The following is a 22,367-nucleotide window of genomic DNA, read 5'->3' on the forward strand; positions in this document are numbered from 1 at the left end:
CCTCCATATATCCCATATTGACTTGGCAATATCACAGAGTTGTTTGCAGATTTGTTGTGAATCTTCTATTCCACCACCTCCCAAAAGTGCTCTATATGATTGAGGTGACTGGAGTTCATTTGAATATAATTATTTCAGTATCACGTAAAAAACCACAAAAAAACCCCCCACAAAAAAAACAAAACAGTTTGAGATTATTTGAGCTTAGTGACATAACATCCTGCTGGAGTCTCAGCAGTGCTCAGGTAGGTGTTTTACATGATGCTCAGTTATTACCAAAGGCCTGAAGTGTGCCAATAAAATATCGCCCACATCATTACACCATTAGCAGCAGCCTGAATTGTTGATACAATGCAGGATAGATCCATGCATTCATGTTATTTATGCCAAATTCTGATATTACCACCTGAATGTCAAGACTCATGAGACCAGGTAATGTTACGGACCAGACAGACATTCTTTCTAAAGACCAAAAGTAAATAACTACTTTTATCAATATAAGAACGTGTAGCTGAAACTGTTTGGGGTAAAAATACCCAACATATTGGCCAGTTTTAGATTGCATTTAAATGTTTAGGTATCCGCTGTCTGCTTTCCTTTTGCAGTGTTTGGACATTTCATTAACAGATACACTTTAAAAATAAATACTGGACAGTGAGATTCTGGAGGAGGTTGAGTTTTATTTGGAAATCTGACAGGCATGGCTGAACAGTGAGCGCTCACCTTCAACAAAATAAAACAAACAAATCAAGACAGCAGCACTACAGGTAAACGATACAAGTGTCTGAGGACGTCATATTAAACATAAATCCACTTGCATACATTATGTACTCAGATCATTCACGCACACGCACACACACTGTCAACTCCATATGAACATGTGGACATCCTCCATTAATATTCACACTACATCCAGAGGAATTCCAAGCACTTATAACAATTACCCACAGTGCAATTAATCTAACTATACACAGATAATTTATATATTTTTTATGTATATAGGGTATTCAATAAACAGTACTCCATTTAGATAGCTTCAAAATCTTCATAACTGTCCATAAATAGTGAAAAAAAAAAGTTTCAAAAATGGTCCCAGAAAAGAACATGAAAAAATAAAATACTGGTGTTCACGATATCTTCAGCAGTCTTAAACAGAGGTTGACAATATAAACCACAACAAAAAACAAAGAAACAAATAAATAAATGAATACATAAATAAACCAAAGGAGGGGAATGGGCAGAGGGGGGTAAATGTTGATACTCACACTCACAGCACAGACTGGTTACTACATTTACTGGGGGGCAGGGGGGCTCTGGATCACTGTACAGTTTAAGATCAGACAATAAATCAGGCAGACTGTCCACACATCATCCCACAACACACAGTACATGTTCATGCCCGTTCTGTACGCACAAGACCTGACACAACTGGATGGCTTTAAACAATATGGATAGAAACCTATCTGAGGACAGAGCTATCAAAGTCGAACGCCAATGTGTTTCTGTCGCCATCCTGTCCTGTCAGACCCACCGGCTGTAATGGAAGTAGGTGAAAATCTCCTATTTGTTCTTGCTGCTCTGATGTGGAATGAATGAGATGGTGGCATGATGGAGACACTTATTTTGTAGATAGGATGAGGGCCACAATGAGCCCGTAAAGACCCAGCACCTCGGCAAAGATCAGGATCAGGATCATGCCCACGAACAGCCGAGGCTGCTGAGCGGTCCCTCTCACGCCGGCGTCACCCACGATGCCGATGGCGAACCCGGCCGCCAGGCCGCTCAGGCCAACGCTCAGACCGGCACCGAGATGCAGGAAACTCCTGTTGAAGAGAAGCAGTAGAAAATACTTGTTTTGTGAAGTTAGGAGCATTCACAGCCTGGTTCTGCCACAGGTTTCTTCTGTTAAAAGGGAGTTTTTCCCCTTCCCTCTGTTGCCAAGTGCTTGCTCGTGGCAGTTTGATTGTTGGGGTTTTCTCTGTATTATTGTAGGGTCTTCACCTTAGAATATAAAGGGCCTTGAGGCGACTGTTTTGTGATTTGGTGCTATAGAATTGAACTGAAACATCTTTTTTGTCCATAGGTTAGAAATACTCAGTGAGTTTTATATGTAGCATCAAGTTGTGCACTGAAACTATGTTCACTCCTCTCTCTTGTTCCTCCTTTTAAACTTGCATGAAAAAATATGAAAGAGGGTGCAGAGATGAGCAGTTTCACTCTACATGTTTTTGTTGTTGTATTTGCTGCTTTTTAGCAATTCTAACCAAAGGTCTGAATAAAAGCGCTGAATTCTGAAAAGAACAAGCCCAGTTTCAAATCTGCAATCTTTCTATGCATTATTAATAACTGGACTACATCAAATTGCTCAACAAGTCTTCACAGAAAGTGGCATGTTAAGGACTTGAATGACACGTTAGACACAGACAATGAAATTCAGATTGTTATTTTACTGTAGCATCACTATATGACAAACAAACAAAGATCCTTATGTATGAGAAGTTTAGCTTACTTGTAAAGAGAGACTCTCTCAGATATGTTGTTCGCTATCAGCACAGCCACCACCAGCCCGTAGATGGCAATGATACCTGCCATGACTACAGGAATGATAGACTTCATGATGAGCTCTGGCCGCATCACAGACATGGCAGCGATGCCTGTGCCGCTCTTTGCCGTCCCATACGCTGCTCCTAACGCTGAGAAAGAGAGACGATAAATCTGCGTTAATGAAGCAAAGCTCTGAGCTTTATCTTCTGAGGCACGTTGCAGAGAGGATGAGAAATTCGACTGACAGTTCTCTCTTGCATTTCACCTACTTTTTAGCTTTCCTCACAAACCATCTCAGAAAAACTGCATGGAAAATGTTATAAGTTGTTAGACTGTGAAGTCTCGCTACGCAACACAACACCGCCCACTTCACTACGTTATGACTCTGTTCATGACTAATAATGCCACCGATGGGCGCTCGTCCAGCAATTTTGCCCTCCGCTCTGCTGTCACCTCGCATTTCACTGATGCCCGCTCGGCTCGTCACACTGCCATGAATGCTGCACACACCAAAATATTACAGTTTATACGTCTACAACAACTCTGCAATACACCCAGGCATTTGCAGGAATCTCAACCTGTTATTTTATCTGCATTTCCTGCTGCTGTTGATCACAAACTGCCTCTGCTTCTTTATCACTGTCTACTATTTGCATGCAATTTCATTTGTTTTGCATTAGAAAACCCTTTGTGTTCACAGTAAACGTGTACAGTACACGTTTACTGTGAACACAGTAAACGTTCATTTGCACAGTGCAAATGAAGACCAGAAAAGTGAGCAGCATCATCTAAAAATTATGCTTACTTGTGATGATTGAGAGGTGATAAATGGGCTGTAACTACTGACAGAGCTGTTCTGTATTTTAATAGGTTGTATCTTTAAACTAAAGGGGATTTATGCGTATATTTATTCTGTGCTCAGTATGATTTTTACAATCCCATCACATGCACTTAAACAGCTGCATGAACATTATTATTAAATACAGAGTGGGTGACTTGCAGGTCAGCCCCTCTGATCAGAAGGCGGCAGAGGTTCTGCCACAGAGCGGTGGCGTTCACATTTCAAATGTTTTTAATCCAGTGCATTCAGGCGCTGTTCTTCAACACCTGGAGTGCGCAGATCGGTGCTGGGCAATTCCTCATCATTACATGTGACTTTGCTGGCTGCGAGCAGTGAGCAGCTGTGAACACGGCATGTCTGCAAAGACGACTCGCTCAGTGGGGTGGATGAATAAATAATAATGGTACAATAGCACACAGCTTTCCTCACTTCCCACTTGCTTGGCTGTGCAGTCACATTTACAGGCAATGGACCTCTCTGTAATATCCACACGCCTTTTGCAGTGAGATGTGTTGGATATGACGAGGGTGTTCAGCTACACAGGTGAACCATTTTCTTAAAAGTAACACCGGGGCTTCGTGTCTATAAATCGTGGACTGGATAAACAAAGAACAATCATACATCTCAAGTTGGCATTTTACTGAGTGTGACAGTAATCAAACTCAAATAATGAAGCTGTATGAAGGGGCTCCTAAATGCCTGTGGTGTGTAAAATGATGGGTTACTGAAGTGCAACCAATGCACAGTTTGTGCTGAAGTTAGAGGACACCCAAGGTTATTTTTTCCTCCCAAAACACTTTTAAATATTTTAAGGGTCACTGAGAAAGAGCTAATATTAAACTTGATGTCAGGCTCATTAAACCGAGTTGTGATTAAAAGCAGGCCAAAAAGCATCAAAGGTTGAAGAGCTAATATTTATAAGAAATATTATTTAATTAATAATTTTCCCCATACTGCTCCAAGTTGTCTTTACGCAGCCTGCAGAAAACGTGAAAGCCTAAAAGAGAGCAAAGGTCACACAGGTATGCACAACTTAAGCAGCAGGCACACCTCAATGTGTGAGGAAGTCTGTAAACTAATTTAGATTAGGTGTTGGCCACGACTTCACCAGTCCACATTCATGTTGTTGCCTTCTGAATGTCAATGTAAAATTCAATGCTTACATCAGGAATTAAAACAGGCTGATCATGCTTAAAATGATCCTTTTGGTGGGGTGATTATGAACATAAGCAGGATTTGTTTGCATACAGTTAAGGTAAAGAGAGTGTTACTATACATAACAGGGGTGTATCCTTTCTCCTGCTATTTTTGGATATAACAACCCCCCCAATTTAAAAATCAGAGTCCCGAAAACCCTATTTGGTGGGTGAGATTTTTTTTTTTTTTTTTTTTTTTAAATACGTCCACACATCCAGGGCCAAACAACACAGTTTGAATGCTACAGCCATTTCTGGGCTAATGTTAAATATATGTTGCTGTTTCATCAGTGCAAAAACCAGTCTGTCACGAACACAGTCGCTTGCATCAGCAAGAATTACCATCACTTGATTGGCTTAACTTGGCCAAAAAAATGTCTCCCACCAAGAGCACACTGTGAACCTTTCGGTGGGTGTGCTCCACACTGCACGACAGGCGGTGCAAATGAATGGGTGGGTTTCCCCCTTTTAATTTCTCCAGTTGCTCTTTAGGCCTCCGATGCTGCCTCCCCTCCTGTAACACAGGAGCTCATTTAAACCAATAAAACCTCGGCAACCTTTAGCGAGGATGCCATGTTTCTTCCATCAAGATCTCTGGCCTTCCCGTTTCCGTGAAATAACCCCATTATGGCAGATTACAGATGGCCTGACCAGGTCAGCTGCCACCTCCGTTGATGGGTGTGCGTCACCAACCAGCAGCAACCGGGACACATAGTTACAGCCTGGCTCACGCAGAGGGAGGCAGCCTGCAAGAGCAAGGTGAGGACAGCGGCTTGATGTCGATGGAATCCCTCCCCCTTGCCCTCGCCTCTCCTTCGCAACGCATCCCCTGGCAGGTGTGCGAGTCGAGAAAGCGCCGGGGATTCTCTACGCTCAAACCCTGCCGCTGGTTGATCTCTAACATCACCCACGAACTCAACACCTGGCCGAGCTAACCAGCCGTTAGCGTTATGACAGCGAAAACGAGGATGCCAAGATGAAGAAGCTGGTGTAGTTACCGCTGAAGACCATGGCCGCAGAGGCACCCATCACGGCGAAGAATGGCGAGTACTCGGGGCTCTCCTCAGAAGACATTCTCGCACTTTTTCCTCGGGGCGATACGGCTACGGAGCAGACGGACTTCTCGTCAGGGTTTCCCCTATCCCACCTTGGGCTTCCGGGCAACTTAGAACACTAGGAGGGGGCGACAACGTAGCGGACAGCAAAAGGACCGGTGTAGAAGAGGGGAAAATGGCGAAACGGAAAAAGTCACGTGGCCAACCACCCAGGAAGGTTCCATTTAGAGATTTTCCCGGGGGGTAAGGGAGTGGGGTGCTCGACACAAACAGACACTAATATAATATAACCAATAATACAACTGCTGATTAATACATACACATTGAAACATATTACATAATAAAATATCGTTTGTAAATTCAAGGCAATTGAAAGTGAATTTCAAATTGATTGTATGTCACATAATGCATTTATTACTACAACATGCTATATGAGTTTTTTTGCCCCGTCCATGAAATATGGTACGCTCTGCTGCTGCTGCTGCAAGCTGCACTGACTGCGGTTGAAACGCTAGTCGTCACTGCAAGCTGGCGTATTAACTATTAGGTTTAAAATAAACAGCAGACTCCACCAAAAGCGGCGTCTGCACCCTATAATTTAAAAATACAACAACAAATAAACAGCTTAATGTGGACACAGCGAGAAAACACAGTAACCCTGAGTCCATATTAACCATTAACGCCATCCATCCATCCTCCAGCACAGGAGCCTACAGGGCATGTCTGTGGTGTGCTGTTTTCTGCAGGGCAATACCTTTCAGGGACATTTGGATTTAAAATAAGAGCAGAAACTCTTTGGGAGACCAAATATCAAATAACTACTCAAGAAACTAAGCAAAGCTTAAAGATGCACCCCGGAGTCGTCATTTCAAGGTGACACCAACATGAAAATGGGTGTTTCTTATATCAGCTAAAGGGGTCTTCCACCCCAAAATATAGACTTACTCAAACTTTGATTTTAGTCATCTTTAAATTTGATCAGATCCTGATTAAATGTATGTTTGCTGTGATTAAAGAGAGATTGTTCTGCAAAATATTTTGTTACTTTGCCATGATGAATAATAAAGTTTGAGCCAAATCAAATCAGCTTAATCACAGTAGCTTGTTTTACTGATTTTACTGCTGTATTCCACTGAAGGGTCAGAGATGAATCTGTGTCGATCACTAGTAAATGTTCACATATTTGAAGCTGAGTTTAAATCCTCATGAATTTCATTCTCTTGAAAGCCATAAGTGTCTTAAAAGCAAGGCATTAAAATTCTCTTCTGACACTTTTGGTTCAACCTTTTTATAAAAACACATTCATCGGTTTAAATGGTGGAACATTTTTAACTCATGGTGTTACATTTTGATTTCCTTCTCATCTAAAAGAGATGTATGACTCAAGCAGCATTCAGCACCAGCTAAAATTCCTTTTAGATACCGTTTGTAAGTTAATTTGCTAAAACAAACAAATAAATAGAAAAAAAAATAAAAGGAGTAGTGCACATCTTGTAAAGCTGTCAATCCAGCACCTTCCAGCTCCACCCCGACTTTGCTAGGTAGATTTAACGTATTTAGTCTCCCAAAGGATGTATTTTATTTCCTGTATTATTTCCAGATAGGCGAGTGGATTCATATGTGGGCTTACCTCCCACTGCACAGCTTTTCTTGTATGATGCAGTATAACTGAAAATTCAGGAGATCCGTGAATTTGTTCACTTTTCTCACATGAATCAAATTACAAAACACTCACAGGCATGAAAAGGTGAACACATAGCAGCTGAAATTGTACTGCACACACATGACTGTCAGCAGCCTCTCCAGCAAAGGATTAGCTGTTGGAGCCCATTCATGTGACACGTGTGTGTTTAACATATGATCACCGCCTCTTTACATTTTTATTCTCTTTAGGGAAATGTGATCTCCCTGGCAGGTCCAATGCTAGCTCACTGATAGAGTAGATTTCATTTTAATGCTTATTTGTGTAGTCCATCAGGGCTTTTGTACACAATCATTAATCACACAGTTTGTGTCTTAAATTGAGTTCATCTGCTCATTTGTATTCTATTTTGAGATGTGCAGGTAAACAGTGTGTTACCGCAGCAATTACTCCACTTAATTAGCCCACAGACATGTGTAAATGTCTACAAATATTTTTAGGTATTCTACATCCTTTATGGAATAGATGTCTGAATTCTGCAGCAAAACAATTCAAATTTAAAAATTTTAAACTACAAAACCAGTTGTGTCCACAAATTGATTTATTGCAGAGTTATAACATGCCTTAAAGGTTAGAAGTTAAAGGCACTTAAATACAGTGATGATGCTCTTAGAAATACTTCGTATCATTGTGTTTCTTTATGAATCCCCCTTGCACAAAGGTTAGTGAATAAATCCAGCTGATATTTTATGTCACCAGCTCTCATAGAGGTATATTTTTGGTTTTTTGAGACAGGCGCAGGTTGTTCCAAACACCTCTGTGAGCTCGCCACAGTTCTGCTGTGGATTTACTGTATCCGCGTCTTCTGTGTCTTCATGTAATCCCAGAGATCAGGGCTCTGTGGAGGCCAAGCCATCTGTTGCTGGATGAAGCTACTTGTTCCTCCTCACAGCTGAACACAGTGCTTTATGCCTCTGGCTGTATTTTTGGACTCGCTGTCATGCTGTAAAATAAATCTGGGTCTGATCGGATGGCACTGAAATGAGAGCGGTAAGAATTAAAGGTGATAAAATCTCTGCACAGCACTGGTGTCTAAACATAACTACACTACAGCACCACCTGCTGGCTGACTTCCAGCACCATCTGTTGGCACAGAGTCGGATTTGTTACACAGACGGCGAGAGCTCCGCTGACATGCGTAAAAAGACATTTTCTTAAAAAGCTGCTGTTATGTCATAAAAATGCAGCCACATCTGAACGTTTTCTGAACACAAAGGAATTTGAGCCGTAAATAAAGGCAACACAACTATTATCAGCATCACTAATACACTGAAAAAAAGGGACTGGCCATCTCTTGGATTTATGTAAGCATCTTGCATGTATTTAACACAATTGCCTCATGTTTTAAAGTTAAATGTAACTATATAGTGTAAAAACTACATGATATGCAGAAAGGGTGTATTAAATTGTTCATATCATGTTCAGGTGAAGTAAGTCAATAAGATAGCAACGTTAAATCTCGTGAAACCACGCGTGATTTCATCTCGCGGGCTTTGGATCGTGGTTTAAAAAAGGCATCCATCTCAGTCAAGTCGAGCAGCCAACTCTACGTTTTTGGTATGTCTTGATTTTTTGAATTAATATTTACCATATTTCAGACAAATGTAGTTAAACGTCTAGAGTGTCGCCATGTAACATGCTAAAAAAGAGCCGTTAGCTTATTTGCTGTTTTATCTGTTGTCAAAGAATTGGCGCTTTTTCATTTGAATTTGTCTTTGGCACAAGAGCCGTAATATCACATTAAACCTAATTACGAGGCACTCATAACATAATTTGGTTTTCTGTGTGAATAGATTTGCCAACTGACTCTTCAGTTACATTGTGTATTTACTGCACCATGGTGTTAGTGAGATTTTGGACATTGAACAGCTTTAGCTAATATCATCAGCGGCATTATGCTAGCTTACATCCCTACCCCTCCTGCCCTCACCTGCTGTCCTTTTGTTTTTGTTTTTTTTGCTGCACATTGAGAGACGACCTCTATTCTGCATTTCACCAGGAGTCAGCTGATGGATTGTGGGTTCAAGGTGTTATGGTAAGAAAGTATATTCTATTTTCGTTTCTGTAACTTAATTATAATGGGTTTTTTATAATTATTAGGTGCATGCATACTCACCCTATTAATACAACTGAGAAATCCAAAATCTGCCATAGGTTTAACTTATACCTGTATGTATTGCCAGAAAGGTGATTACTGGACTCGCATTAATGCACACTTGAACTGAAATGAGGTTGTAACTTGTGGGTTGTTGGGTTGCAAATCAGAAACAAACATCTTTGGATTTTTTTTTAATCCCATAAGATCTGGAAACACAGTTTTTATTCAACAAAACATTACTGATTAACCAAGCACAGTGCCTGCTGTTATTTCAAAATAATTTTATGTCATTTCAGATAAAATGCAGCATTCCAGTGCATCCCAACCATGCCTTTACAGTCAAGGTTTCTGACGGAGCTGAGTTTCTCTCTGACAGTCTGCTGAAAGTGTTTGCAAAGTGATCGGGGGAACAGGGCACAAAGCTAAAGGATGTAGCTGCCATTATGACAGTAAGAACTTTAAAATTCTTTAACTACAAAGTGTATATGTATTGCATTAGGTCAGTAAAATTTTTATGCTACATCCATTGAAACAGTCAACTATTACCTGTGAGTAATGATTCCACTAAAAGGATGCCATTATTTTCGTCATGCATTTACTGGCCCACTGAGAAAAATTTATCTTTTTTTAAAAATAAATGTTCTGGAAACTATATATCCATAAAGTTGATGTCAAACAGGAACTTTTGATATTGCTTTGTAGATGCTGGTGTTGCATGTTGACTGGTTTAAAAAGTCAAGAGTTTTTGTCTGGGATCATTTTCTTCTGTGCTACTGAAAAGTTCACAAATCTCTGTTTTCTTTGTTATAATAGTCAAGGATGACATTAATGCTCGGAGTCCCTCATCAAAGTGCTCCGCATCTGTGTGAAAGACAATTGCAACATCTTGGTGCAGGAGTTCATGGTGAGTGTTTTATGAGTAGATTGTGGATTTGCAACCTTTAAAAATGCATTTAGTTATCCACTTGATCCTCATTGGACTGGTTAGGACCAGTAGTCCTCTTTAATAATTTGAAGTTCACATGAGGCCTGGTAGTGAACTCGGCCGCCGGCCCTTGAGGCCCCACCCCTGTATTAGGGGTCACATCAGTGTGAAAAAACTTTAAATTTGTCATTCTAATGAACAAAGGAAAATCCCACCAGTATTTACATTAGCTTTTGTTTGAAAAAAAAAAAAAAAAAAAAAAGACCAACTGACCAACAGCTAACCAAATTGTGGGGCTGAAAGTCTAAATTCTAACATCTTCTGAGTGACATAGCCTGGATTTCTGATGGGCCGGTGTCTTTCTAACAAAAACTAATGTAAAGCATTTGAAATTATTATGTTTTTCACCCTCTCTTAGAAACTCTGTTAGACCATGAATGGCAGCATGGCAGGCCACTCTTTGGCTATAGCTATTTACTATGTTGCTTGCATTGGTTTAAATTACTCTAACATTAGAACTGGTAGATTCAAAAGAGATGAGTTTAAAAAGGAATCTTAAAGAAATGTTTTGTGTTTAACCAGGACTTGCCTGAGGCCACTGCACAGATTGAGAAAACCACAATGAACATCTGTCTCCAGAGATGCGCCAGGCAATGACTTTTCTGATGTTGTTCTTCAAGATCTGGATAACGTGACCTTTGCAGTAGCCATGCTGTTTGGACCTTTTTTATTCCTTCAACATGAGTTACCCATCACAACTCTGCTACACTTTTGAGGTGATTCAATGGGTGGTAATGGAGTTGGATGCAACTCAGCTCTCAAGAAAAGCTCACAACTAAGACAAAACTGCTCCTGCAACGAAGCTCACTGTTATGCATGCAAGCTGATCAGCTCTAGGTGAGAGGACATTTAAATCTCACACTTGTTCTGCTGCATTTTTGAAGCTCAATTCCAGGAACGGATCGCAGGGTTCATTTTTATATACTCTGCAACTGCCATGAGGACGAGCTGTTTTTTGTTGTTGTTTGTTTTTCCTTTTGCTCTGTACAAGTTCTGTTTGTCTGTTTGGCAGCATTTTTAAATTTCTCTTTGTATTTTTTCTTTCTTTTACTAGTGAAGAGATGTAGCGTGAACAGTTATACAGTCTAAATATCCCATATGGGTCGTGTGAAATGGTATTTTCAGTTTCATTCAGTTGAAGTAAAGAACGTTGAATATTTCTAAGTGTGCTGTTTTGAACCAAGATGTCACAGTATGATCAGTGCTGTAATTTTTGACAGTCACTGTATCAATGTTATTTTTGCGTCTCTTGAATAAAGTTTTTGACCTGCAAGTGCTAATTTCTTTAGTTATTGGGGTAAAATGGGTAGTGTTAATAGGAAGGTGTTTGCCAATTCAGTAACCTAATTTAATGTTAATGGAAACTAACATTGCCTCAAATTGTTTAGTTATAATTGTTGTTTAACTGAATCTTGATGTCAGAGGCCTTAAATAGAATGTTTTGTATTGTTCTTTCCCAACATTTTTCAAAAGAAACAGTCTAATTTCTTTGCTGCGATTGATTCCAGAGAACATGGAAGAACTGACATTATTTAACTGTTGATTTATATAGATTCAGTAGAGGAGTAATGTCAGTTTAATTCTTTACCTACTGCAGTGAAATTAGACATGTTGTTTTGAAAGGTTACTGGTGGATGCCAGCAACCATCTTGGAAGAGAACAATACAATCTGTTATAAGGCCTCCATTTGAAAATTGTGTATTTGATACTAGAATATAATAGCAAAATGTAATTTGAAGATAACATGTAGTATTTAAGTGACCAAGTAGTATTGGGTAAAAGTTATTGAATCGTGTTGGGATAACGTGAGAAAATTGTGAAGGATTAAAATATTCCAAGAGCTCAAATTACTTCATCAAAACATGTTTAAGTCACATTTTATCAACACAAATTGCACAGGTTTATTGAACATGAATAAATTGTGTTAATTTAACTCAATGGTTTAAGTTGCTGCCAAAGCAAAACATCTGTGTGCAACAAATGTCCACCATTGAATTAAGTAAATCCAACAACATATTTTTTTCAGTGTAGGTGCAACTATTTAAAGTCTTTTAAATTTGCATTTTCATTTTAATATCACTATTTATGAAATTAAAGTAATGAAAACTGTTGACTTATTATTTACAAAAATGTAGTTTTAAAGCTATGCAGGCCAATCTGAGTCCTACCTGTTTTTATGCAAATAAATCAGATTTAAAGTGATCTGCTTTGATAATAAGCCTGCTGGAAAACCTATTCTCCTGTCCATAAATGGTGCAACATTTGTTTGTGGGTTAAGCAGCAGAGATGAGTATGTGAGCTGGACCAATAAAAAGCCTGCTAAATCTTCTCTGCCAATGCCAAACAGCTCATTCTGCTACTGACTCTGGTTTGGTGTTATTTATTGGATTGGATGATTGAAGTCTGAAGGAACAAAACATGTTAGCAATTTATTAATTTAACAAGCGGGGGAAGAAGTATTAATTGGCAAAAGAGTCTGGCACCTCCTCCTCATGCTGGTCACAAACTGCTGTGGGATGGCATCCCATTCTTCAAGCAGCATTCGTCAGAAGTCAGCCAGTGTGGTTGTGCCAGACCAGACCTTAGATTGGCTGTGTGCAGTCTGTTCCAGGTTGTCTGGGTAAACAGCCATCGGCCAGATCATTTTGCAAACCTTGACTGGACACCTGCTTGAAGTTGTCCTATAGCATAGCTCTATCCAGATCAGTCAAACATGCCATGGTTGGAGCAGACACCAACTGTAGCAGGGTCCCCGCTCACAGTTGCTCCTAATCAAACAGCAATGAGCCACCTGCAGTACCAGAAGCTCAATAGCAGAAAAAGCTGTTTGGCTTTGACGAGAAGATTTGACTATTTTATAATGGGAACAACTCACAAATGTGGCACCATTTAAGGGGCAATAAACAGGCTTGCAAACAATATAAGATTTATTGCAGAGCATTGTTACAACAAAGAAATAATGGAGCAAACACAAATTTACTTACTTTTTATGCCAAAGTTTGTAAAGAACCACTTATGGAGATGATAAATAAATCAGGTTTGTTCTTAAAGCCACAGGGAGGCACTAGAGATGGATCAAAGAGTCACGAGCTACTCAGTGTAAACTAATCCCTGGTGATTTAAAAAAAGGACTGATCTGTCTCTCGCTACCATCAATAATATAAAATGACACCGATACAAGATGTGTGACCTACAGAATATGCCTAAGTGAGTACTTTAATTCTTCCTTTTTATTAGTTTCCCACCAAAACAGACAATCAAAAGCTACTTTTACCTTTGGCTGTTTTATGAATTTGGCCCTCACACTTTTGTGTTGTCTCAGCACTTTGAACAGAAACTTTCTCAGGCTGTGTTTTGTCTGGATTTGACCACAAAGAAGAAATAAGCTTGATGAGAAAATCAGAAGCGAGATAAGATGAAACACCACAGCACAAACAAAAGTCTTACTGGCATACTGTATTTTAATGAAATATCAGGTTAAAATAAAAAACACTTTAATGAAAGAAGCAGACATTAAAAAAAAAAAAAAAATCACCATAAATATGCTACATTACCCAAATCACACTCTGCTCTAGCACAATCTAGGAAATCTAAGGGCTGCTTTAGTGTTAGGTCACAAACATATGAAGGATCCGCATTAAGAGTGAAGATATCCCGAATGTGCAGTGGAAAATCTAAATGTGAATCAACTCCAGATCAATGCTTCTCAACACTATCCAGCTTAAGACTTATGAGCAAACACTGCACTCATACACATTCCCACCCAAACGCACACTAAAAGGTAGACCTTCAAGCGGAAGACTTACCCCAGATTATGAATTACAAGATGTTTGTGGGCTTTTTAGGCAAAATATGAACAAGTTTTACTAATCTTAAAAACATTAACTCATAAAAAAAAAAGCCCATCCCGCTTCTCTAAGCGTTCCCATACCCTCACATCAAAAAAGAAGGGATCTCTGGATTAAACAAGCCTAAATAATTCACTCAGTTTGGGTCATTTACATCTAAATATGCACCTTAAAGTCAAAAGGAAAACCCAAATACCTGCATCCAGTGTTTAAGATCAGATAATTTGACTTGCACCGGCCTGCCCACCACGGGGCGAGGCCGTTTCAGTGGTTTAATCGCTAATAGGCGTGCTCAAAATGTAACACCAACTGGTGCCCCGTGTGACTACATCTCCAAGTTCTCACGCGCAAACCCCGCACTCATTCAATCCATGTCCTCCTGCACAACTAGCACTTAGGACAGCATTATCAGCAAATGTGTTGTCGTGCTTGCTGGAAAAAAAAGGAAACAAAACACGAAGAACAGATAAAGATATGGCATCACATGCTATTCTTGGCAAAGCTGTATGAAGTGAAAGTGTGGCACAGCGATGGCTCGAACGTGGGATGAAGAAGCTACACTGGAACCGTTTTCGCAACTTGTGAAAAAGTCATGACGAAAGACGAAGACTTCCCTCTCAGTCCCAACCGTTGTCCTTTATCATGTGGGACAGCTCGATGATGTACTTCCCCTCCTTGTACTTCTGACTCAGTTCAAAGGCCTGTTCCTGCAGGAGGAAGGTGAAAGGAGTTGTTAGAAAGAGAGAAAAAGTTAGATGACAGATGAAAGAAAGCTGTAGCTGACATGATGTCTGGTTAGTGGACAACTAATCTGACATCTTGCTACTTCTTAGAGTGACTTTTAGCAAAGCCCAACCCCAAGTGAAAACACTGCACAAACAAACAGTAAGAGTTTGTCAATCAGAGTGAAGCCACACCCCGAAACATACCCCACTTTGCCGTTTACTCCTAATGGAGATAATAATTCACTAAATGAACAGCATGTTGTCTTAATGAAGGCTTTAAAACAGCGACAGAGACCATAAAGTCATCAGGGAAAAGTTTACAGAAGTAATAAATCAAGAGAGAAAACGGGTCATTTTCTCATGTATTTCTTTACAATTTTTGCAGTTCATGCATTAATGCAGACAGTGACATTCACATAACAATCACTGGAAAGTCCAGATGTTCTTGATTACATCATTTCTTTGTTGTTTTTGTGCACATTCTGCGTCTTACAAAAATGTCCCAATTGATTTGTGCGATATGTATAAAATTCGTCATGGCACCAGAAAAGTGTGTGTGGACGTCTCAGTGAATTAAAAAACAAAAAGCCTTTAAGTGATTTAAAGATGAATAATCCTGCACTGTATTTGCTGGAGGACATATACGTACATATTTCCAGCCCAACGTGGTGTGACAGTTTTCGCAGTAGATGTCGGCCACAGCATGAAGTCCCGTGAGCAGCAGTCTCTCCTCAGCAGGGCCGCAGCCGACATTGACCCTGAAGACAAAAGCATGGACACACTGTGATTAAACTGTTCTCTTCAGTAATCACTCAAGGACAGCCTCTCCTGCACAGCTACAACCTCCTTTAGGAGAAAATGTTAATGAAACCCTACTATTCAAAAAGGGCTGCACCTGAACAAATTAAGATTTAAACTGAGTGGAGCTAGTAGGTTAATATTTAAGACGCAAACAGTGTGTACTCCTGACCCACTAACCCCGGAAGAACGTGAGCTCACACACCTTCAAAATCCAAACTAGAGCAAATCAAGTTGTCCGTTCAGTGTGGTTTGATCAAACAAGCGCGATACTAGAAATGTGTTTTCACCGAGAAATAGACTTTTTATAAAACGATTTGCGTGAAAAAATAACATTTTTGCACAAAGTGGCTTTAAAGTTGTTGTGAATACAAGTGAGATGTGAAAAACAACAACAGTTCCCTCTTCTGTCTACAGGAGAAGTGAGACTGGAAACCGAAAACAGGAAAAACCTGCTTTTTAATAGTTGATACTTACACAGAGTTGAAGAGGTAGGCTCGGCCCTGGCTGCCTTGGAAAGACTAGGAGACAGGGAGGAAAAATATAAATTAGAGACAGACTGCAAACCCAACTCTGATATGTCTCAGATGCAACTTTCTAAAATAACCATGAAGCAAATGTGCATGGCATCTGACATGATTATCAACAAAAAAGACAAGCGGCATACAGACCTTGGAGATAAGATCGTCATGATTGGCCAGATGGGCGCGACAGTGCACACAGCTGTAACGGCGGTGGCAGGAGTCCAGATATGCCTGGAACGTCTTGGCTTTTGTCAGCTTCACCATGTCTGAGCAGGACCAAAAACAGAGAGAGACGAGGTTTTTTTTATTATTGTTTGTATGATGGGTTAGCGATCTTGGCACACAGTTCTTCCATCTGACTAACCATAAACAGGATGATTTCTTTCTCATTTGAATTAACCTTAGCCCCATCACAAGACTATAAAGCTTCACCCTAACGCAATGTGACACAAAGGTTATTAAAGTTAAGCCAAACTAAAAACCAAAAGCAGGACGTTCCTTCCATCTTCTGTCAGACTGTGTGCAATAGTCTATATTCCATCTTGCTGTTAACCACTGCACTATGCAATGTCCCATGCCATATATATTTCTATATGCACAGTGCACATTTTTCTCTATTGTTGTAGAGTATTATTAATAAAGGTTATGTTATAATGCTGAATCTACTTATTTTGTTCCTGTTCTATTCATTTTGCTGCTATAATAATGTAATGTGAATTTTTCAGTTGGGGGTAAAAGTCTATCTTATAAAAAGCCCATTGTCAACACAACCAGCCTGATGAGGTGTTTTGTATTAAGACTTAGGATGCCTACATGACTTTCAACTGCCTTCACAAAGTGCTACTACTGTAATCTCTTCAACCAGGCCCCTGATAAGTAGCCCCAGTATTATAATAACTACAAAGAAAACTAAACTAAAATTGAGCACTGTCAAACTGCAATGAGGCTGGACCCAGAGAAAATCTGTTAATCACCTGATCAGATGTGGTCCAGAAAAATCTATGACCAAAGTCCTACTATTACAGTTTTTTGCAGTCGCTAACAAGCGTTTGTCCAAACAGTTGTCACATTTGCAAAACTCTAAACACAATTAGCACAGCATCGGTCTGTTGTGGCCATACCATTCACACATTTCATGTCGTGTTCACCCAATATGCAGTCAGTGAACACATTTCCACGATGCTTACATTTTCTTAACAGTCAAGCTATACCTCCCAACAAAATTATGGACTGTTTTTGTAGTATCTACGAATGTTAACAAACAACATCCCACAATAGCAAAAACAATATTCCAAACCTTAGATACAGTATAAAAACCTCTGCTTCTGCAATGATATCAGTACAAAAACAATATCAATATCAAAAATATATCTCAGCTGATAATAAACAAACAATTGAATAATTGACACACAGCTGATTTATGTTGGGTAAATTGGGCCAACCACAGCTTCTTCCATTCTGGCTTAGACTCAGTGGGGTTTATAAGGCAAGACCTTGAGGAGTGATGTTTTTGGAAACAAAAAAAAGACAAATACTGTAATTTCTGGTCGAGGAAGAGTAAGAGCAAGGGGCCCAGGGAGAAGAGCAGGCCCAAGGAGAGGGCAAGGTAGAGGTGTAAGAATGCGTGGTGGTGGCATTCCAAGGGCTGCAAGAACAGTAGTCAGTGATGAAATCCATGCCACTATCATTGACCATGTAATCAACCATGGTCTTTCACTAAGAGAGGCTGGTGAAAGAGTGCAGCCCAATTTGAGGCGGTCAACGGTTGCCTCCATTATACGCATCTTTCAACAAACCAACAGGTAAGTATTGCATTTTACATGGATTGTTTCTATTCTCACTTGACATGTCAATATGGTCATACAGTAATGCATATGTTGAATTTTTTGTCTTTCTAAAGAATGCAACGTCTTCCACCCTCTGGGGGAAGATGAAAGCTCCTCAGTAATGATCAGGAGCTTGCCATTGTAGAAATGGTTACTGCAAATAATGCAATAAAACTGCGTGAAATTCAAACTAGAATTGTGGCGGACCATGAGATATTTGACAATATCGATAGAATCAGCCTCACAACCATTACGCGGACATTGTCCAAACACAGAGTGCGGATGAAGCAGCTCTACGCTGTTCCCTTTGAGAGGAACAGTGAGAGGGTCAAGGAGCTACGACGACAATATGTCCAGGTATAGTGTATATTCAATCCAATGTCCAGTTCTATAAGCTTTGCACTTTGCAAGTAGGTAACCTACACAATACTAGGTTACAGTACAGTATGGTATACAGTAATAACATGACTTACATAAACTTTGTTTCAGAGAGTTATGGAATTGGAGGCCAACCAGGCCCCTCATGAATTCATATACATCGATGAGGCAGGATTCAATCTGGCCAAAAGGCGTCGACGTGGACGAAATGTAATTGGAAAAAGGGCCACAGTTGATGTGCCAGGACAGAGAGGGGCAAACATTACCATGTGTGCAGCAATTGCAAATGCAGGATTACTCCTTCACAGATGTCAGGTTGGACCCTATAATACAGAGCGCTTGCTTGCCTTTCTCAATGATCTCCACCAGCGCCTGGTTCCAGAGCAGGGTCAGGAGGGTGAAAACATGAGGACCTTTGTAATTACCTGGGACAATGTGGCTTTCCATCACTCGCAAGCAATAACAACATGGTTTGAAGTCCACCCAAGACTGGTAAGTCTCTTCCGTCCACCCTATTCACCTTTCCTCAACCCCATAGAGGAGTTTTTTTCTGCATGGAGGTGGAAGGTTTATGACCATCAGCCACATGACCAGATGTCCCTCCTTGAAGCCATGGATGCTGGCTCCAGGGACATCACAATTGACGATTGCCAAGGGTGGATCCGACATACCGGGCGGTTTTATCCCAGGTGCATCGACTTGGATAACATCAGATGTGATGTTGATGAAAACATGTGGCCTAACCCTGAAGATCGCAGAGATTAGATGCAAATTTTTTGCCTTTTTTTAGCCCCCCTCCCCCTCCCCCCTTTTTATCTTGGCTTTTTGCTGTTGTTTTTTTGTTCAGAATGCTCTTGTGTGTTTCATGGATATTTTGTTCACTGTAAGCAATACTGTAAAACTTTCTCTGTCCTATCATACCGTGTTTCTACTGTACCTCCTGTAGTAAACAGTAGAGAAACAAAAACTTGTTTGCTTTTTACTGGAATGCTTTTGAATGTGAACATTACTGTACATGTGGACATACAGTTACCAACCAAGACATTTCTGGTGTCAAAATGGTGGATTGCATGTTTCGCATGCAAATACCTGTAAAACTGAAACATAAAAGTCTATGCAGTTTTTGTAATGTCAATAATAGCCAGTATTTTGAAACAAGGTGTACTTTGATTGACTGCATGTACCTTGTGAGGTGAAAACAAGTGTTATTCTTTGACAGACTAATTTCATTTTGAGTCAGATTTATAGTGTTTTTGTACAGTTAGTGTGTGCAGAGAAAGATGTGTTCTATTTTGAAATGAAGAGTTAATATATATTTAACAAAATGTATTTTTGAGAAGAAAATTATCCATTTGGCCAATTGTGTTTTGTAGGTGTGAGTCTGTGTTAAGAGTTTAGAAAAAGTATCTGAAGTATGGGTAGGCGCTTGTTAGCGATTGAAAAAAACTGTATACACCAAGTGAAAATTGAAAGTCAGCACTATAAAGGTGTGACTTACTCCCTCAAGCCTTTGCATTAGTATTTAACAATTTGGAGTTTGTAACTAACAGTTTGAGCTATCTAACATCAAGGTTTTAAGGTCATTCATCCTTAATGAATGAAAGCTATCTGGGTTGGACTCTTTGTCAGCTTCAATCATGCATCTTCTTTTCAATGATTAAATGTATGATGGCAGAGGGTGACTTTACAAGGTATGGATGCATTGTTAGCTGAGACTAGTCAAAAATAACAGGTTAGTTAACCAGGCAGCTTGCTTCCTGGTTTCTAATAGTTGGCACAAATAACCCTTGCTTAGATAAATGCAGCAGTTAACCCAAATTCAAGGACTGTACAGGCACTGTCAGTCTACCAGTCAACGTAAACGGACTGATGGTGCATCTGCCAGCTGCAGGAGTATATCGGGCCACTAGCTCTGCTTTGACCTAGCTTAGTGTGTTAGCTAGCCCGCTAGCTCCGCACTGTCAACACACAACAGCAGCGGCAGCAGCGCATTGCAGGACATTTCTCGGTGTCCGTCCACTCACCTAAAAACACCGAAGCTCCCCACAGTCTAGACAGCGGACAGGTGTGGCCGGCAGCTGAAAAACTTCAGGTAAAAGGCAGAAAAACGGTCAGTTTGGTGAGAAACGATCGACCACGCGTTGGCGGTTCGGACACACAAAAAAGGACAGACAGCTCTGGCTGTTGAAGCGGAGCCCGTTTACCCGCGTCTCTCTTTTGTTTTTTGAACCAGAACCAGCGCTCAAAGTTCCGAAACGACCTTCTTTAAAAGTGGAGCTGGACGCCGACAAAGCTGGCAGGCTGACAAGGAGCGAAAGCAGCGACCTCGGCGGGAGGGAAAATGCGATTTGTTTATGAAAACACGCATAGGAGGAAGTCTGGGTAGTGCAAAACAAATCCCCGCTGACCAATCAGAGCCTCCGAGTGACGTTAGAATGTGGGTCAACCAATCAGATTCCATCTCACCGGGGCCTTTTATGGCTATCGATTTGATTGCTGTTTGGTAGCGTTTCATAAATGCTGAAAGTGTGTTATCATCTCCGGCCTGTCGGACTGGGATTAAAAATAATTTCAAAAACGAGCATAGTGCTTCTGTAGAGATCAGACCAATAAGAGCAAGAACAACATGCTAACCTGCTACTGTGACAGTTTCCAGGAGTTCTTGGAATATGAGCCTGAGGGAAGGGTTTTATTTGTTGTGGTTTCTTGACTGCTCCTTTGCATGTCCTTTGCCTTTCTTGTGTGTGTGTGTGTGTGTGTGTATTTTTATGACACACAGGCAGGCGGTCTATTACACTGATCTCTAGTTTAGTTTTGAAACGTTTGGTTATAATTCCTGCAGTTTCCTTGCTTTGTGGTACAGCAACATGTAACATTAAATGTTGATCAATGACCTAGGCCTAGGGTGAGCAGATCCCAACAAACTAAATGTAGGGCATATGTGGTATTTGTGTGGGAGAAAGTGGGACATGTCAGCAATGATGACTTAAAAATAAAAACAAACAAACAATAAACTAGGCACGTACAGGCTAATTGAACAATATTTCAAACTGTCTTGCTAAGCAAATACAGTAAAGATAAAGGGAAACTGAAGTTTGTTCTTATAGTCATGCATATGGAAAGTCTTTATGTACTTTCACTGTGATTTCTGCATTTTGGGGCCTTCAGTTTGAATCTATCCATAGATTTGCATAGCTTTCTTTTGCCACATCTGAAAAGTTCAGCAATTTTATTTAATTATAACACATATATTGTGTCACTTCGCACCACATTATTCAGAATATACTGGAACTTCATTTTCTTCTTCAAGTGTGCAACTTGTTGACTTGTAGCTTTCCCTGATGATTATGGCGTTAAACTGGCTAAGCTTCTTCTCACTATAATAAAAGGCCTACCGTTCGCACTGGGTTAAAACCAGAGTTTAGAAAAGTGCAAAGTGCACAGTGTTTTAGTCCCGTGTCCCTACCATCACTTCCAACCAGCCATGGTGGATGACTGCCCCTCCTTGAGTCTGGTTCTGTTTTGAGGTTTTTTCCTGTTAAAAGGGAGTTTTTCCTTCCCACTCTCACCAAGTGCTTGCTCATACTGGGTTGCTTGATTGTTGTGGCTTTCTCTGTATTGTTGTAGGGTCTCTACCTTACATGTAAAGTTCCTTGAGGCAACTTTCGTTGTGATTTGATGCTATATAAATAAAACTGAGTTGATTTGCATGTCCTCCCGAACCAGTCAAAATATGGGAAATTGTCTCAAGTGTCTCAATACTACCAAGACATCTTATTTTATTGCTACTTTGCTCTCGGTGCCTACTGTTATTATTTTTTTGCATAAATCCAGGTATATCCCATTA

General features: G+C 40.2%; 2 protein-coding genes and 1 long non-coding RNA gene across 8 annotated transcripts; 1 reads left to right on the forward strand and 2 right to left on the reverse strand.

The window, feature by feature from the left end:
* Positions 1-647: 647 nt before the first annotated feature.
* atp6v0ca (ATPase H+ transporting V0 subunit ca) lies at positions 648-5,827 on the reverse strand. Its single transcript, XM_080905546.1, has 3 exons — positions 5,580-5,827; positions 2,510-2,693; positions 648-1,823 (listed from the first exon to the last, which is right to left on the reverse strand). Exons 1-3 carry the CDS (start codon positions 5,653-5,655, stop codon positions 1,619-1,621), a joined length of 465 nt encoding a protein of 154 aa, XP_080761672.1. The 5' UTR covers positions 5,656-5,827; the 3' UTR covers positions 648-1,618.
* Positions 5,828-8,594: 2,767 nt separating this feature from the next.
* On the forward strand, positions 8,595-11,232 carry LOC308411415. Of its 5 annotated transcripts, XR_013974368.1 has the most exons (6): positions 8,595-8,642; positions 8,764-8,895; positions 9,310-9,373; positions 9,733-9,885; positions 10,250-10,340; positions 10,944-11,232. It is a non-coding gene; the product is annotated as an uncharacterized lncRNA (long non-coding RNA). The 5 variants fall into 5 exon arrangements; XR_013974369.1 differs by lacking the exon at positions 8,595-8,642 and having other exon boundaries at positions 8,650-8,895; XR_013974370.1 differs by lacking the exon at positions 8,595-8,642 and having other exon boundaries at positions 8,650-8,895; positions 9,338-9,373.
* A 2,630-nt stretch (positions 11,233-13,862) lies between these two features.
* ypel3 (yippee-like 3) lies at positions 13,863-22,185 on the reverse strand. Of its 2 annotated transcripts, XM_080906358.1 has the most exons (6): positions 20,725-22,185; positions 20,545-20,606; positions 16,464-16,582; positions 16,270-16,313; positions 15,644-15,752; positions 13,863-14,976 (listed from the first exon to the last, which is right to left on the reverse strand). In XM_080906358.1, the coding sequence occupies exons 3-6, from the start codon at positions 16,578-16,580 to the stop codon at positions 14,887-14,889; spliced, it is 360 nt and encodes a 119-aa protein (XP_080762484.1). In that variant the 5' UTR covers positions 16,581-16,582; positions 20,545-20,606; positions 20,725-22,185; the 3' UTR covers positions 13,863-14,886. The 2 variants fall into 2 exon arrangements, with proteins under 2 accessions (XP_080762484.1, XP_080762483.1); XM_080906357.1 differs by having other exon boundaries at positions 20,545-22,172.
* Between the last annotated feature and the right edge of the window lie 182 nt (positions 22,186-22,367).

This window comes from Rhamphochromis sp. 'chilingali' (genome assembly GCF_963969265.1).
Source record: "Rhamphochromis sp. 'chilingali' genome assembly, chromosome: 15".
NCBI lineage: Eukaryota > Metazoa > Chordata > Actinopteri > Cichliformes > Cichlidae > Rhamphochromis > Rhamphochromis sp. 'chilingali'.